The following is an 18,419-nucleotide window of genomic DNA, read 5'->3' as shown; positions in this document are numbered from 1 at the left end:
CCAGACTAGACATGCCGTCAGGAACGCTCTGATTGTTTTCCCCCTTTCTTTCTTTGGTTCAGAGAAACAGTGACACTGTGAAACCCAGGGGGGCAGTAGGGTGAAAGAGACAGGAAGTTAAGAACAATAGGAGGGAGAGATATAAAAAGCAAAAGAGAGAGAGGTAGAGAGAGAAGGGGAGAGAGATATGTCATTAAATTATTAATTTGCCAGAGGTGAGAATGCTGCCTGGGGGGGGCGAAAAAGTAGATAGCAGGTACAATAGCTATGGATCCGTGGCATTTTATTTTCTCTCAAACACATGAATGATTCCTGCAATGAGCTCAGCTTTCCTCCACTTTCTGTAGTTTACTGTGATGCCTTTGACAAGAGCAATACAGCTTTATTGAATTTGTATTGAGACCAAACAAAGCTTACCACAATGACCTGCACTATGGGGATATTAGTCTTTCAATAGGTGGGATGAGGATCACGCTCTTAACCAATGAGCATCTGTTTAGCCCTATCTGTGTGGGTGTTTGTGAACAAAGATAAATGAGAAGCTTAGCAGGTAATCTCTGATAAAGGATGACTGAGACTAAGGGTGTGTTTCACTTACTATGGGGGCCATCCCCTTGCCACACTACTCCACTTACCTGCACAGGAGAAACTAGGACTAAATAAGTCAATCAAAATGTAATATATAATTCTTTATATATTTTTTAATATATATATGTTCAAGAGAGTAGACGGAAATATAAAGACATCTATAGTTTTTGGTGTAGCATAAAAAATAACTATCAAGCAACAATTAAACTTTATTTTTTAACAACCACAAAATCCAACAACTTGACATGGCACATTGCAAGACATATTACACATTACCTGTAGGTAAAATCACAATCTCTCTCCCACTTCAAAGCTGAATTGAATCCACCCCCAAAGCCCCAGTGGGCCAGGTGAACTCTAAAACATGATGACACCCGAGACCCAAGTCCTTAAAGATGAATTAATTTCTGCTCCTCATGTCTCCTTGCTGGAGGCTGAGAGTACCTGGGGGTCCATTAGGGAAAGGGGTGTGTGTGTGGGAGGTTGTGTGTGTGTGTGTGTGTGGGGGGAGGTTACAGTGATATCTCCAGGGGACTGATGCTCCTCTCAGAGGGAGGTGATGGAGAGGGGACGAGACACAAAATGAAATCGAGGGGAGGTAATGGAGCTCTCAAGAGGGAGTCTAATACTGAGGATCAGAGAAATCAATGGATAAATATCATGAGACTAATGTGCAGAGGTCACTGGCACCGAAACACTGGGCTCTAGTGATAAGTTATTGAGGCATACAACAAAAAAAGAAACACCCACAGTCCATGTCTAAACGACTCCAAAAGGGTGATGGAATGACACTGTCTTTGGTGGTGACGGGGTGGTACAGTCTCTCAGATATTTTCCCGTTTGACTTTCCTGGATCGGAAGCGGATCTCGGATAGCTTGGAGTTGATCCCGGTCCCAATCTGTCCCTTCCTAGCCAATGGGAAGCGGGCCAGGGTGGCATCTGCGGAGGGAGAGAGCGACAGACAGCACAACAACAGTTGGACAGAGGGACACAGGGAAGGAGGGAGGAGGGGAGGAACACAGCCGTTTTTCAGCCGTGCCAGACCTGTCAGCCCATTAAAACCAAAATGATGATGAATGCAGGGGGACTACTGGATCGGAAAAGGGCCAAGCCGTCTCCCCCACACGCACCCCTCTCAATCCTCATCGTCTCCAAAACACCAGGCACACCTTTAATATATATCTATAGATATATAGATATATATATATAAATATAAATGTACCCGTAAGCCCCTCATGTGCATGTTATTAGGCTGAGCTTGAGTGTGGAGATGTCACCATAATTCAATCTTGGTATAGAGAATTCAAAAAAAAATCCTTTTCTATACCAAGATTGAATTATGGTGACATCTCCACACTCAAGCCCAGCCTAATAACATGCACATGCTAATAACATGCACGAGGGGCTTACTTGGATGCTAGCTACTATTGAGGAAACATCACTTCCCAATGACTAGGTGAATGTAACAAGAACAAAACGTGGGACGCTAATGTAGAATGAAACTCGATGACTGACTGATATTTAATGCTGGACAAAAGCTGTGTCTTCTTGAAAGTGTAAGGAACATTGACATGGCGTTACATGCATTATATGTGCACTTGACAGATCTCATTGACCCTGATGCTGCACAAGAATCCCTCATTGGCTGTAAGTTAATGACTGAACCTCAGCAAACAAAAGATGAATGACCGGAATAACTATGCACAGGGCCAGGGACGTGTCAATAAATAAAACGAAGTAAAGGAAATGGAATTTAACTAACAAAGCCTGTTGAATCACAGGAAATTAGATACCACGATATCACAGAGGAAATGAATTTGTAATAGCACACGTACTGTAGATGGCGTTGATCTTATGGGGGTCCAGGGCATTGCGCTGCTCAGGATAGGTTGGCCTACGGCTCCGGCCCCCCCTCAGGTTGCTGTTCATCAGCGTGTCCATGTCAAATACGCCTAGCAACAGGGTCCGTGCCATCGCTGTTGGAGACTGCGTCTGATTCGCTGCATGCCAGGACCGTATTTCACAGAACACACCGGAGCCTGGGTACACCTCTATGTGGTTGACCTGGGTAGATAAGGTGGTGGAAAGGACAACGTGAAACCTCGGAGAAGAAACAAGTCGACCAATACCATGACGACTGCTACGCTAGCGGGAAACTGTATCAACATTGCAATCCCGTAGTAAAAGACCGGACACGTTTCTCACATGTAGGTTCGAGTCTCCATTGCCGCAGTGCGTCTCTGAGCAAAGCCTCATCTCGGGAATCTCTACCGGGCTGCAAAGGGAGGTGGCACATCCATGGGGGTCATCGCCCTCCATATTACTCAGGTCCAAGTCATCCCCATTCACATCGTCCTCACTGGCGGCCATTTCGGCTCCATAGTTGGGTATATCCCCATTAAGGCCGTCCTGGCCCATGGAGGAGTGGTTGGACATGGGCTGGTGCAGGGAGCGACTGTAGTCTCTGTCCTGTGTCGAGTGTCCTGACATGGAATGCTGATGCATGTATAAGAAGCTGTCCCTTCCTGTTGCCGCAGAAACGGTCTGCGGGGAGGCAGGGTGAGGGTTCTGACTGGCTGAGCCCATGGTCTGCCACATGGTGGACAGCAACCCAGGTATCTCTGAAAAACAGAAATTGAAGAAACAGCATCAAGTGATCTGTTATAGCCTAAGGAACCAATGGTAAATCAATGGGAAACCAACGAGTAGTTCAACTCATTTCGTCATGACTGTGTTTCTGACCAGATGTCTCTTGTTTCTTTCATCCTCAACTTCTACCCTCCTTCTTTCCCTTCTTCTTCTTCTTCTCCTGCACGTGGCTACAACTTCCCTAACACGCCCGACATTTCCCAATGCCTTCCTCAGTCTCACCCTTTACTAGCATGTTCTTCAAGCGCTGGTTTTCTGACGCCATTGCCGCCTTCTCTCTCTCTAGCTCTCGGACCCGTGACCTGAGAAACTGGAGTTCTGCAGCTTGGGAGTGGGTTAGGATCCCTGTCTCAATCTTCATAGCCTGGGAGAGACAGGAACACACAGGTGGTTTGCTGTGTTTAATGTACACATTGGCAACAATTCTGGGACCATGCTCAGTATATTTCTTGCGGGACTATACTTGTTTGTAGGTTGACAAACATTTGTATTACTTCATGCACGCTCTCTCTATAAGTGTTTTTTTTCACTGTACTGGAAAGAGCTTTCAAGTCTCTAAAAAGACTGTATTTATGATTATAAATGAATGACAAACATTTTTCAATTTGAACCATATTCATTTCAAAAGAAAAGACTGACATTTCAGAATAATAATACATTTAGAAAATTACTCTAGCTAATTTGTAGCTTCAAATATGTCACCTTTTGACAGACAAAGTAGATAGACATTCAAAATTATAAAGCAGTGTGAATCACACTACAAATGGAGATTTTAAAAACAACAGTAAAAGAACAAAGCTATTATTAGGGAAAATACATGTGTAAACGTAACTGGAAAGGTTTATTGTTATTATTATTATTATACATAAGGTCTACTGATCCTTTCACTTTTTTTTAAGAACCCTTTATTAAATTAAATGTCAGTGTTCTTATTTTCATTTATTTTTACAAAGCTATTTGCTATTTCAGAAAAGTAAAATGTCTGAAACTACAGTTGCTCCCTGAAGGGAAAGGGAAAAAGGCCAAATATTATAATCTGTCATCTCACTCATTAATATGCAAATTGAATCATGTTTAGTCAATCATTTTACCGTGCAACTTGGGTTGTTATACGCCACATCATATTTGAAGAGATGCAGAAAACATTACGTTGATGCTTTTTCAATTTGAATATTAATGAAGTTTGCATCATTTACTGGTAGCTGAGGTTTAGCTGGCCCATGTGCAGTCAACAAACACAGGCAAAGCTTCAAACAAGACAATTCATTGGAAGAATCCCCAAATCAACAGATTTGAAGACTTCAAGTACTTCAAGCTCTTTTATTGGATGACTCTTGTGTCAAGTACATTGAAAGAAAATGTTTCATGTATGCTTATTTCTGATATGCTTATTATTTTGAATAATGTATTTATCTAATGACATATTCAAGTCCTAAACTTATTGTGAAGAGCCTTTACTGTATGCGTGTCATACACTTGTTGTGTTTGTTGTCTATGTTACTAATGCTTATTTCAGTATGGAGGTGGGGACTAGATCAAGCTGAAAGAATAACTGTTTAACTTTGGTCTTTTTGTATATAAATACAGCCTATTTATGATAATCCGGTATTGTGGAGAGGCTTGCAGAAATGGGGTAAATGGTCGCAGTTTTCACCCCATCAAGCAAGAGCATGTACAGTTCTCTATGAATAAATTACCTATTTTAACTAAGTACCACTAAAATGATGATGGCTGGAAGAAAAAATATTTCAGACATACTATAAAGTAATTTTCTTCGAGTAATAAATTGAGTAGGGGGTACCTGCAGAGCCGGAGACCCCTATTGAATAAATTCGTGTCAAGGTTTAGACAGCGGGGTAGGGGGACACTTGTGTGTCCTGCACATTAATGGATGGTGCACCTGTCAATCTGATTGCACTGGAGGAGGTACGATCAACGCACGCGCACCACCACACCCCTTCACTATAATTGTCCTTATGACAGCAGCATATATACGATAGGTAAAGATGAATAGTCCATGCTTTTTGGCGTTTGAATGACGATTAAATTTCAATAGGATACTGACACTCTTAGCACATTAGCCAACGTTAATTAACGTTAGCTTTAAACAGATCATTTACATTACATGTAGATGTACAGATCATTCGGGCAGTGTTGGAAATTCTAAATGTCATAATTTTATGACACATAAAACATAAAATTATGAGATAAACAAAATAATCTTACTCTATTGGCAATTCCAATACTAGCCACCTCTGTTCTTTGTTGAAGGATGCATTCGTTATTCCGCCCGCCTTCACATTCGGAAGGTTGCGATACCGGCATTTCCCCCATTATTACAGTTACAGGGGCTGGCTTGCGGAAGTCCTAAAATGTTCTGAGGTTTGTAATTTCAGCGTTTGCCATTTTTACTGTATTAGCTTATCAACAGTACAAATGCACGTTCAATTCCCATTAATAACACTAGTTCCGGTTTGTCACGTTTCCGGTCTGATGTCACTTTAAAGAAGAGTATTTTTCTTTATTGGCATCTGACACATTTATATGACTATAACATTTCACTACAGGTGTATTGACACATGTTTAAGTATAAAATGCAGCAGTCTCATCAATATCTAATGCATTGTATAGCTACGAGGATAGTGTATAAACAAGGACTACATTTCCCACCCTCCCTGGTACACCAGTACAGTCGTATGGAGGTCTCCAGCCGCCTGCATCTGCGTTCTGCACTTTACACGTAGAGGACATGTCCTCAGCATGATTGGTATGTGATAGTTCGTTTGACATTGTCCATCCAGTTTCTAAGGAAAGGATTGAGGTGATTTTGGATGTTTACACCTACAGTAGCCGTCTTTGAGACAAACTCGACGTTACATAGGCAGCTACACTGTAGCTATCTAACAGTATCGTTAGCTTGTTGGGAGTGGGAGTTTTTATTAGATCGGGGTATTCCAATTACAGTACAGTAACGTCGACGTTACTGTTCTACCAGTCCTGAGAAGTCTAAACGTCAACATTACCTGTGGCCCCACACAGTGTATATGTGCATTTGTGATCTGCGTCTACTATACACTGCATTTATTTAAACAGTAAACACAGTATCAAACATGGCTAGTGACTGCCAACAAGTACCACGTCGACTTTGTCGTTAACCTACTCTCTAGCAAGTAGGGGATTGATTAGGAGAAAATTACCAGTAAATCAAAAACGATTGACTACTGCCCATAAGGTTAACGTCAAGTCAACTGCGGACAGAAATATTTGTAGCAGAGTTGGGTAATGTTGATATTGTGTCACGCCAACACTTTCTTTAGGGTGCCAAGGGGAGATTATTTTCCTTTCTTTCAGAGGTTTAGTGTGACTGATGGGACTGATGGATTGTAAAGCTAAGGAAGGCTGCTGTCAGGCATTGAGAAAGGATGATGCCCTCTCCAAATGTCTAAATAAAGTTCTTCAAACTCAGTATTTGTATCTAGGCTGCCCCTCAAGACAAAAACGCAAGATTAATCTTAGCTGGATCGCCACAGAGTGAAATAGCCTTGACTTTTTTCTTGATTTGTCAGACTTGAGAAACTCACTGTTGAAGGCTTAGAAAAACATTGATTGTGTCTCTGTGTCTTTGGATCCCCACTTGTAAAGTCTCTTAATTCTAGTTCAGAAATTCTCTGGAGGCAGTTTTTTTAGGTTTAAGAGATGCTTTGGTTCCATGTGTCTGTTTCAAAACTTTTTGGATGGAGGCTAAACAAAATGGTTCAGTTCTGGGGGAATGTTATTCATGCTGTGAATGTTTGACAGGATAGATATTTTCATAGTTTTATTCACAGACTAACCATTTTCACATGTCAGCCTTTCTAATGATTCAGCCCAAGAACTCTCTTTCATGTTGATTGTATGCCTTTTTCATTTCTGCTGCTCCTCTAAGTAGCAGCCTGCTGGGTAGCCCATAAAATGAAAGTAAAGTGTCAGCAAAAGGCCTTGTATACCTCAGGGAGCGGCGTGAGTGCTTTGATCAAATTGATCAAAAAGGATTGTCTCTAGAAGGGACTTAGGAAAGCTGAGAAATGAAACCAATTTCTATTAGGGAAGCCAACTCTATTGAACGTGTCACCCCTGTCGGTCCTGTATTGACCATCAGACATACTGTCCATGTAAGACAGGGTCTCTCTCAGAGCACCTTCCCTTGAGGCTATCCTGTCAACATAGAGCGGACAGATCAGCTACCTGTAAACAGCCTTTATCAGGAATGTGCAGCATCTAAGTGAGTGACAGGACAGTGTGACCGTGACCATGGATACGTTTTACCCTATAATAAGAACTGAGTGCTACTTTGTCAAATCAGATTGGAGGAAAATGTGTGCATTTGAAACGGGCGAGGGACAATTTCAGACAGACTCGACACTCAAGTCTTCCCGGCCTCATGTCAGGCGTTTGTTGGAGCAGCTTACTTCCTTTGAGTCTTGTGTCCCAGTGGAAAGACCCCAGAGTGAGCCGGGGAGGAGACCCTCTCAGAGGTTAGAGAGGTCTACAATGAAGAGAGGGAGGAAGAGGGAGACGCCACAGCACTCTCGGGACAAGAAGTGGGGCAACTGGAAGAGAGATAGTGACAGGATTATTTACTATGTTTGGAGTCCAAGGAGAGAATAAATTGCTATTGATTTTTCGTTCGTTGCAGCTAAGTGTCTTTCCTGCTTTTTTAAAGAGACTCTGGGCTAAGAATTTGTTTTTCTCGTGAATATGTGTCCACATTAGTCTTCAGTCATTTTTCACTTTCATTAGCGAGGGCAGGAGTATCAGTGCTGAGGTATTTAGATTGAGATTAGCACAAATGTGAACCTACAAGATAGGCTGTAGCCAAAGCGTTGGACTGTAAGAGGTAGGCTTACACTGAGTGGACAATAGGATGTAGACACTGCTCAGTAAACAGACACTTCTTTGTGTCCCTCTCATTACAAAACCATGGGAATTTATCCCAATGTGTTCCCAATGGTCCCAATGTGTTCCTATATAACTGTCTTCCCTTTTCTGGGGAGGCTTTCAAATAGGTTAAATGTTGGAACATTGCTGCATGGTTATTCAGGCACAAGAGCATTAGGAAGGTTGGCCACTGATGTTGAGCGATTAGACCTGGCTTACAAATCGTATCATATGTGATTCAGCCTATCCTAAATGTGTTTGATCGTGTTTAGGTCAGGGATCTGTGCTTGCCAGTCAAGTTTTTCCACACCTAACTCCACAAAGTATGTCTGTATGGACTTTGCTTAGTGCATGGGGGGTTTTGGAATACCCAACAAGGTTGTGTACTAGTTGTGATGGTCAGTGTCCCACATATGGCCATAAAGTGGATGCGTGTCTGTGAATTGGATTTTATTGAATCATATGGGTTTTTAATTCATTCTGGTGGCTACTTAATTTAGTTTTGACAAGCCAGTGCTAAATATGTTATTATTTGAATTTTATTTATTTTAGGAGTTGGCTACACATCCCCCATCCCAACCAAACCTTGTCATTTTACACAGCCCTTTGGGTTTGATATCTGACCCCTTTTCTTTAATACTCCACATTATCATCTTTCAACACTTTACCAACACTAGTGATGCTGAACTTTAACAGTGTATGCTAATGAGTGAGATTTTGAATACTATCAAATGATGCAGTTTTTTCATTCAGCGCTAAGGTCTTTGTTCTACAGTCCTAAGTCTATTCATTTCCTTGACCCCCATTCAGAGTAGTCAAACAAGTCTGCTAATGTGACACAAAGGCTGAGGCTTACTGTTGGGTGGAGGAAAGATTAGGCATTTGAAACGGCTCCAGTTATAATCAGACATTTACACATTCAATAGGTCTTATTGCTTTATCCGAATTCTGATGTCTTTTTATTCCCATTTCCATTTATTGGTTCCGTGGGAGACGGAGGGGAAGAGAGGACCTTGAGAAATCAAGGCTTTGGTGCGTGGTGGCAGAAAGGAAATTGGTGTGTCAATCACAAGTTTTCATATCTCCCAGCTCACTGTCATGAAAGAAGGGGTAAGAAAGGGGGAGGAATGATCGAAGGAAATGGATAGAGAGAGCGAGAGAGAGGGCAGGAAGGAGAAAAACTGCAAGCTGAAGGCAGAGACATGAGCAGGAATGGGTGAAAAGGACAGATATTGGCGGTTTGAGCTGACGTTGTGCTAGTGCCTAATTGCCTCCGGGGAAGATAAGAGACTCTCGGAAGTCCAAGAGGATAATGACTGTATTACTGTCAATCAATAACAATTGAATGTGAGGTAAATATGAAGGTGTGTTACCAGGTACAGGGCCGTATAGATCAACAACACAGAGTATCCCTCGAATCCCTATCCAGTCATATTGATTTGGATGAAAGGACAGACTCGATTGTTCCCTTGTACGCTCCTGCTTACCCCAAACACATGAACCCAAGGTCACCTTGGAGTCGTGGATGAGAAGAGGGAGCTGGGGTGGACTCTTAACAAAGATCTATATCTCCAAGCTCCAGGTTCATGTTGATTTTCTTGGTTTGTGTGTTTTGTTCCCACCACTGTGTAGCCCACATCCCAGATACCCCAATTCCTCTCACTTAATATCTCTCTTTGAGTCATTTTGCCAGAATTAATCTTTTATTGTTTAGTCAGTGATTACACCACCGAATAATTTCATGGTTGAGCTCCCCCGCCGCAATGAACAGCCACCTCAAACGCAACCGGTCCTTCTCTCCGAACGGTGCGGTTTCTAATTAAAACTCAGCTGATGGGGTCTGGGAAAACAAATTCTGTCTGAAATTGGAATTGGTTACAGTGGCTCTCATGCAAATATGCGCCGGGAGCGACGGTGCCGTTAATATGAGGGAAGTGGGAGAGAGGGCACAGGTGAGATGGCTTCCGAGGAGGACTCGAATGAGCAGAGGAATGGGAGGAGGGAGGTGAGCAGAGTGGATCTAAAATATCTGTGGAAAGGGGATAACGCGTCTGGCCTTTTCACTGATGCCCCTGGACTTCTATCCTACCCAATAAAGTCCACCTGGACTCACTCCACACTGCACTTCAGCTGACTGGTTTACAGGGATGAGTGGAATGTCTGAGTGTCTGTGAGGGGAGTTTATTGTAAAGTGGACACACGGGCAATGGCCCTTTCCAATACCAGAGGGCTTGGACTGACAAAGGGGTTGACTTAAGCTCTGAATGCATATGAACTGCATTCATTATGTACTGTTGCCAATGTCTCCTCTTCAAGGTGAAAGGTTGACAGGCCTGCTGTTATTATTATTATAAACAAGCTGGATAGAGGATGTCATTGCCATTCTATTTACACTAGTTTTTTTTTTATCTCCTTGACTGACTATGCTCTCGGTTTCCATTTGCCTCAATCTCCCCCTCCTCTCTCCCTCTCATCCGTCTTCCATCTGTTTCTTGCCTATTCCCTTCCTCTCCCCCTCCCTCCTTCCCACCCACCCACCTCTCCCTCCTCCCCCCCCCCCTCCCTCTCTCGAGCGGGACCAGCCGTGCGTGCCTCCGCCCGTGTCGCTGTGCCACTCCTGCGGTGCTGCAGGTGGCAGATGCGGGCTAATGGTTAATTACCATTGTTAATGACCTCCCTCTGTCTCCCCCCCCCCTCAGATGGAGCTGTGACAGGCAGGCTGGCAGTGCCAACCAAGCATGCTACCGCGCGCCCCTCTGCCACGCTCACCACACCAGCCCGCGTGTCCTGTTTGCTCTCTCAACAGAAACAGGCCATTTTATGCTATACCATGCATAACATAATAGCTTTTTTCCTCCCGGTGCTAAATAATGACTATCTTTTGTCAGCACACATAAAAAATAAAAAATAAAAGGCCCCACTGAATGAATTGCCACCACAGGTGACTGTGACCTCCGAACAATCTGCAGATAACAGTAAATTCTGCTTTATTGCTTGGCCATTTCTGCTTGTGTTGCTTTTGACCCAGAAGGAACAACACTGTTTACAACAGCAATCTAAGCTTCTTTCTATCTTTAACGTCTACATTGGCAGACAGAAACTGTTCGCCTGTGAGGTTTGTTCCAATAACAACGCAGCGTGTGGCCAGCATCACTCTGCAGGTGTGGCAGTCCCCCCCCCCCCTCGTGCACCCAGACGTAGCATACAGTAGTCTTATCTCAGGAGAGACTCGTTTTTATCATCATCTCTTTGTATGAGAACGCGTTGTCTATCTGGTCACCTGTTGGAAACGTTTGTGTGTGTGTGTATTTATGTTGATATGTGTGTTTTGAACATGTGTGTTTTGAACATATGTGTGTGTTGCGTTATCCCAGTGTCCCATATTAACTGGAGCGTACAGATAGAGTGGGCGACGCTATATTTCCTCGATGTCTCACTGAGGCAGGCTTTCGGTTGCGGAATGTTCCGCTACTGAAACGGTTCCGCTTCCAATCCTTCTATTGATCTGAGAGATGATCCTCCAGTGCACAGCAGGCTGGCGGGACCTGGCGTCTGCCCCAACGCCAATGCCACCCTTGCGAAGGATAGCCAGGCCACATACACACACACCCACACACACATACACGCCTAGAATGCTCCAGGCTCCATCCTTCACACGAGTACTCCACCTGTATCACTCTGGGCAAGAGAACAGGATTGAGGAAGGGGATAAGCTCCTAGTACCGGCCGCATGGGAATTGGTTCTCTTAATTGATCAAAGTGAGTTCTGGAATTGAGGACATCCATCTTCTTTATTGTTATATGTGGGGGGAAATTAGACGCTATAGATTTGACCATATTTTATGTTTTTTTGGGGGGGCAGCCAGGCCCGGTGCTTTATCGCTAATCAATGTGAAGCAGAAAGCAGTTAGGGGGGCTCCGAGATTGGAGGTATTTGTCTTCTCCGATTCTCTCCAACCACCGCCTGTAGAGACTGTCATCATCCTATAGGAAACGCAGACACCGCCCCTGGATCTTCGGAGGAATCAGAATCAGCTGTCAATCACTCCCGTCATTATGATGAAGAGAGATTGTAATGCCTCTCCTCGCGTTCTCCCTTCCTACCTTCTGCTTGACTCCTCTGTCCTCCTGTCATTTTGTCCCCCTAAGCCCCGTCCCTTTCCAAACTGCCTCTCCCTCCCACCAATCACCCATTTCCTTTTATCTTCTTTCATCCCTTCCTTGCTCTCTCACTCCCTTTGCCCCTCTTTCTCCTCCTCCCCTCGTCTCTCGGGCTGTCTGGCTCCTATGCTAAAGACTCCCCTGGCTCCTTTTCTGCGATGCAGCAGTTAAGTATTCAGCCAATCTGTCTTCATATTACTGCCTGCATGCGGCCTGTATTGATCTGGCTGCCTGCCACTCCACCCAGACACAAATCATTGGCTGCCCAGGAAACCCTGCCCTCTTGCTTTGATTGACAGGGCTGGATTGCATTTGTCCGCCCTCGGTTGTCTCTCTCTCTCTCTCTCTCTCTCTCTCTCTCTCTCTCTCTCTCTCTCCCTCTGTATCTCCTCTCATCGTTGAGTTCTGGTGGCTAATAACAGACATTTCATGATGAGGACAGTGAATTCATTCTGCCAGTCATGGTGTTCCCTTATGTGAAGTGTCCTAGTTTTCCAACTGGTGCAGTTAGTGCTGTTCAGAGGAGCAGGGGAACAGACACACGTGGTCTGGAGCTGGGGACCCCGTGTTGTGACTAACTCTGTTCACGGGCGTCAGATGGTCCATGCCATGTCGATGTCTGCTATCTGACATGTTGGGTTGCTGTGTCTATTTTAGATATGTAAATATTGTAGGCATGTAGTCCGAATGGCATCGTGGGGAGAGAATTACAGGGAGCTTGCCATTGGCCGTGGCAGGATTCCTGTTCCTCATGTGCACAGCCATGGTGGTGTTGATGTCCTCAAAGCTCAAGTCTTTCCTATTCCCGCTAATCCTGCTTCGCTTGACCAAACAACCTTCCTCTGGGAAGGAGAACTCCAGCAATCCTGTCACGTTGTGGCGCTCTCGCCAGACTGACGTCTTCTCTGATGGAACATGACAACGGAGGAATTTACTCATTTGTTATCCTCCAGGATGGGATGCAAAACGCCGGGGAACATCATGAAAATCAGTGCCCTATCTTCCCACCCTCGGTGCTCTAAATGGGCCGGCTTTAGACTTGACCACAAAGAGACAGCAGGCTGATCGCTCTGTAATTTTTTGGCTTTAGCTGTATAGATGAAGGCTGGTGTTTTCTCCGATAATCTAACGGTAGTAGTGGTAGGTCCAAACTAACGGGTGAGGTGAAACGAACACCAGGGGCAGCTGATTTCTTCCATAACCACCCTTTTATTTATACATCGTTCGCCTCCAAATGAAAATGTATCCGCAATTATTGTTTGGAAAACGGTCCTCGGGAGGGAATGTCACCGAAAAGGAACAAGCAATCACTTCACGAGTCTCTTGAGCTCCACGCCAAGCCTTGCTCCGCTTGGGTCATTTAGCAGCAATCAGAGCCTTTATTTCCTTCACAGTGTTTAAGTCAACACTGTCAGCCGAGGTCATTTCCTGTAATGACCGTGCCAAAAGATGTCGAGTCCCCCTAACCTAGCCAGGAATACTTTCTTCTCTTCTATATTATAATAACGTGTACGTGTGAATAATTAATGCAGGGGGCCATAGCCGCCTATTTACTCGGGTGAATTGACATGTTTATTATTGCTGAAACAATGTGCTGACTAATGCCCCCTCAATCAGAGCTTGTGTATATCCTTAACATGCCTAGGTAGTCCACACACATTTCCCCATAATTTCCAATTTGATTGCCGACGTTTCCTCGATCATCCATTTTACAGTCCTGAATTTATCTCCTTTCCTCTGGGGCCTTTTGAAAAGGTTGTCTCATTTCAATTAGAATAATAAGCAGAAACGATAACAGCAAAAATACTTCCTCCAAATCTCGCTCATCTTAATGAATGGGTTTGGGGATTTTCAGAGTGGCTAAGCTGGCTGAATTTTAAAGCCGGTCTCATTGTCTCCACCTGCCTATCACCCATTATCCCCACACCCTTTCCTCGTCCCACCCCAAACACGCACGCTCCAAGTCACGTGTTCCCTCGTTCCCGCTCTCTGTCGTTGTCTTGCCTTTTGTTTCTTTCTTTCTTCCTTCCCTCTGTTCCTGTGTCTGCCTTTTTTTTGTCTGTCCTTCAAGTCTCCTCTATTTACGTCTGCTTCAAACACTACCCTGCTACCAGGCTCACTCATCTGGATCTGCCCTCATCAGGGGATATGGGGGGTGGAGGAAACACACACACACACACACACACACACTCCCTCTCAACTGTATTATTGACTTGACTCTGTTCTCTCTCCAATGTGTGTGTGTGCTCTGCGTGTCAGTGTACGTTAGGTTTAACTCCAGTCATGGCTTCCCACTGGAGCTGGAAGAGGGAGCCAGCATCGCCAAGCTGAAGGAGACGGTGGGCCGTCTGCAGGGCGTCCAGGGGGAGCACCTCAGGGTCATCTTCGCTGGCCGAGAGCTACGCAGCGACTCCACCCTCCAGGTGAGGGGCCGCCTCTTCCGATCATGGTTCACATTGAAAGGAAGCCAGTGTACGGGCTGAAGAGCGACTGTGTAACCCCCCCCTTCCACTCCACCCTGTTGAACCCCAGTCTGGCGTCTCTCCCCTGCTCCCTCCTGCCCCTGACAGGGTAAACCGAGCCAGGGGATCCTGTGAACTTTCGCCCGCAGAGCTTCATTAAACCTGACCTTCTTAATCATGCATCCAAACAAGGCAGGCTCACGTGAACCGACCAGGGAGCCCGGACTCACACTGCCTCTCGGTTCTGCGCTTCACCTCTTTATTTCTGCCCGCATCCTGGGCTTTACCCGTCCTGTCGTAGTGCAAAAGCTGGGGCGAGAGCTAGGCTGGGCTATTTAGCGGCGGCGCTACCGTGCGCTAGCGCTGGTAGTCTGATTCAACTCTGCCCTCTAGAGTGTGGATGTGCCACTACGTGTTTGTAGAAATGATGGACTGCATGATGTTGGCTTTGCCTGCCCCCAGGGGCTTGTTGGATGGGAAATATGGTGGCCCTGAAGTGGCTGATGGGGGAGGAGGGAGGACAAAAGGTTGCCGGATGGTTGACATGGAGACATGAATTTTCAGAGATTCATGTTAAGACATGATGGTGACCGTCATGCGTGTGTTTGCTTGTTTGTGTGTGAATGTTTGTGTTTGCACAAGTACATTGAGGACATTCTCATTTCTGCTCAATGTGTACTATGCTATCAGGTTATTTTGTATCATTCGTGTGACACTCAGTTTGTGTGTGTGAAAACGATTCACAGAGCTGCCCTAAACGCTTGTCTCTGATCTCGCAAGAAGAGTAATAAAGTGTTCACAGTCTGGCGCTGTAATCAACAATGTGTAATCTACCTGCAGAATGGCTCCTCTCTGGGTAATGATGCCAGATCATTTAACTGCTGCTGATTAACTCCCGCTTTTAAAACACTAACGATGACTAATGCGCGACACAAGGCACGCTCTGTGCCTTCGGGCAGAGGTCAACGGAACATGCACTCCGTTTCCATGGTGGGCTCTTCTTGTCTTCTCTGTCCTTCAAACCTCCTCTTTTATGTCCGCCATGTTTTCCTGTGTCACATACAATGTTATACACTGCCCTCCTGCGCCCTGAACTCTCTCGCTCCCCAGTCTTTGCTCCCCTCCCGCCCCCTCTCTTACACACACACACACACACACACACACACACACACACACACACACAGTTTTCCTTCTGTTGAGGAACTCTCCAGCTCGATGGGGTTCGTTAGCAGGACACCCTGCCAAAGGGTCACTACCCCAGGATGGACAGTGAGAGGTGGTGGTGGAGTATGTGTGTGCTTTGATTGCTATTTTTGTTATATTGTGCGCGTGTGTGCTCGGTGGTGTTAGCTGCCTGCAGGTCCCTGAAAGTAGCGGGTGTTTATCTCCCTCTGCCTCAGGAGTGAGCGGCTGACATTTGTAGTGAGCAGACGAGCGCTTGCTGTAATGCACACTATTAGCTTTCTTTTTCCCCGGGAGACTCTCTCTCTCTCTTTTTTATTTTATTGAGTGTACCCCACCCCCTCCAACCCTTCTAGTCAGTTTTGTTTTCCTCTATTTTTATCCCCTTCTCTTTGTCACACTCCTGCTCCTTTCCATCTCCGTTGTTCTCTCTCTACATATTCCTCTTTCTTGTCGATGCCGTTTCCTCTGTCGTGACGGCGTCGCTGTTGTCAGAGAGAACCAAAACACCACCTCAGTGCTGTGAGCTTCTGTAGCGCCACCACAGCTAACTCTCCTTGGTCCCCCGTTCATGTCTGCTTCACAGCTTCCCTAGGTGTGACTCACCTCCCACACGCTCAACACAGTCAAGACTCTGTCGCGCACTCCACTCGCCCTGGGTTTCGACTTGTAGCTAAACCCCGAGACAGGCTACGCTTATTCTATTTACCCGCCGTTCTCTTTGAGGATAATTGCGGTAAAACAATTGGCACTGACACGGGTTTTCTTCTCGCGGAGTGGCGCTCCGCTCCCTTGTTTTAGCAGCGTGAGTTGCGCGGGGAGTTGGGAGTCCCTGCCCGTATTATTCACACAATCTTCACAGGATTTCAGACGCTTTGCACGGCTTTCGCCCGCCATATGTCTGGTGCGTGAGGGACTCAGCCACAGACGAGGCCTGTCTCTATCAGTTAGGGGGCCTTGACTGGCTCAGTGTTATCTTTATGGAATTGTACGATTTCTAGGCTTATATCCAGGGGGACAAGGTAAGGAAGCCTTTAAATGATCCACTGGTACATCTCTGCAACCTTCAAATGATCCACATTTACCTTCCACTATTAGAAGTAATCACTTGCTGTCAGGAAAGTAGTCGCTCTCTGGACACTGCACTTACCAACAAAATAAACCATTCACTTGTTGATGATATCATTTTGGGATAGTTTGCCTACCCTGAAGGTTAACTGGGCTGGCCAGTTTGGTCCTTTCCCAGTCATTACAGTCCATGCACGCATCTGGCCCATCTGAAGGTACAGGGTAATTGATTGCATCCCTGGCTCGCCATTGAGATTCAGGCACAGGCGGTCTTTTAAAGATCCCAGACATTACTAATTCAGGGGGCCCCTGTCCAGATAATACCAGCGCCGTGTTGATCAGAGCGCCTCCAAAGAGCAGATCAGAGGAGGGAAAGGTCATCTGCTTGTAACATAAATACAGCCATGCACCTGGGACCTCTAATTGGGCTCAATTAGTCACTGGCCGGGAAGTGGCCAATAAGAGATCATCTCCCAGCACCTATGGGTAGCAGTGATGACATCCCATTGCTTCTCAGTGCTTCTGCTGTTGATTGTTGTCACTCGATGGTATCGTGTTCAGAGCTCAGTTGGTACCTCGTTGTTTGCAATTAATCTCATCAGACGAGGTGGATTTGGGCTGTGTGTGTGCGTGCGTGCATGCGTGCGCGTGCATGTTGTGTACACAGGTGTCTGTGTAGCTTGAAGTCAATTGATAAGAGTTCCGTCAACCTTTTGGTTCTGTTGCTTAGCAGTGATAAGAGCAGAATTGTGACTAGCAGGGAACATGAAAGTTCCCATGATGCTGTTATCTACACACAGTTAGCTGCTTCGAATCAGCAGTCTGCATCACACACACACCGAAAGTGGAGGCCGTGTCTGGTGCGGTTGACAGCTGGTGGAATGGCTTAAAGGGGTCTCTTTATTACTGAACTATGGCGTCTGTCTACTGAGGCATCCTGGATCTCCTCTGCAGTTATCACTCACCTCACTGCCTTCCTCTCGGCTTTATTCAGACTCAGTCATCAGCTGGTTATGGCGGTTTTCTATGTACCTTTTCTCACTCTCTCTCATTCTCACTCTCTCTCATTCTCACTCTCTCTCATTCTCACTCTCTGTCTCTCTCTCTCCCCCCCCCCCCCCCCCCTAGCTAAAGAAGCGTGCATGCTAGCCTCAGATCAATCTTCTGGACTCTGCAGAGCACTTAGCCCTGGCTGAGTTCCTCATTAGACTGCTATCATTAAAAAAACGAATGCGCGCTGTTGAGCCGAGAAAATGAACCAGACCAAATTAATTTTTGTTTTTATATTTGCGAGTCATTTTCAGCTGCGACGGGGCTTCTCAGGGTGAAATGATCTGTTGTCTATGGATTAGTGCACAGACGAGGACCTCTCTCGCGCTCTCTTTCTCTCG

General features: G+C 45.5%; 2 protein-coding genes across 2 annotated transcripts; one reads left to right on the top strand and one right to left on the bottom strand.

The window, feature by feature from the left end:
* Positions 1-779: 779 nt before the first annotated feature.
* Positions 780-5,705, bottom strand: LOC124473635. Its single transcript, XM_047029262.1, has 5 exons — positions 5,465-5,705; positions 3,461-3,602; positions 2,795-3,210; positions 2,425-2,653; positions 780-1,528 (listed from the first exon to the last, which is right to left on the bottom strand). The coding sequence occupies exons 1-5, from the start codon at positions 5,570-5,572 to the stop codon at positions 1,413-1,415; spliced, it is 1,011 nt and encodes a 336-aa protein (XP_046885218.1). The 5' UTR covers positions 5,573-5,705; the 3' UTR covers positions 780-1,412.
* Positions 5,706-5,779: 74 nt separating this feature from the next.
* Positions 5,780-14,850, top strand: prkn (parkin RBR E3 ubiquitin protein ligase). Its single transcript, XM_047029551.1, has 2 exons — positions 5,780-6,005; positions 14,576-14,850. The coding sequence occupies exons 1-2, from the start codon at positions 5,999-6,001 to the stop codon at positions 14,797-14,799; spliced, it is 231 nt and encodes a 76-aa protein (XP_046885507.1). The 5' UTR covers positions 5,780-5,998; the 3' UTR covers positions 14,800-14,850.
* Positions 14,851-18,419: the final 3,569 nt, after the last annotated feature.

Source organism: Hypomesus transpacificus, chromosome 11, assembly GCF_021917145.1.
Source record: "Hypomesus transpacificus isolate Combined female chromosome 11, fHypTra1, whole genome shotgun sequence".
Taxonomy (NCBI): domain Eukaryota; kingdom Metazoa; phylum Chordata; class Actinopteri; order Osmeriformes; family Osmeridae; genus Hypomesus; species Hypomesus transpacificus.
The sequence above is the reverse complement of the archived record's forward strand: the minus strand, read 5'-3'. Positions and strand labels throughout refer to the sequence as shown.

Bases quoted from the DNA above. Each gene is read 5' to 3' on its own strand.
- LOC124473635 (XM_047029262.1), bottom strand. From the start codon at position 5,572: ATGGGGGAAATGCCGGTATCGCAACCTTCCGAATGTGAAGGCGGGCGG. The intron at 3,603-5,464 runs GTAAGATTATTT...TGTCTCTCCCAG, and splicing joins GTATTGGAATTGCCAATAGA to GCTATGAAGATTGAGACAGG. The intron at 3,211-3,460 runs GTGAGACTGAGG...TCTGTTTTTCAG, and splicing joins GAAGAACATGCTAGTAAAGG to AGATACCTGGGTTGCTGTCC.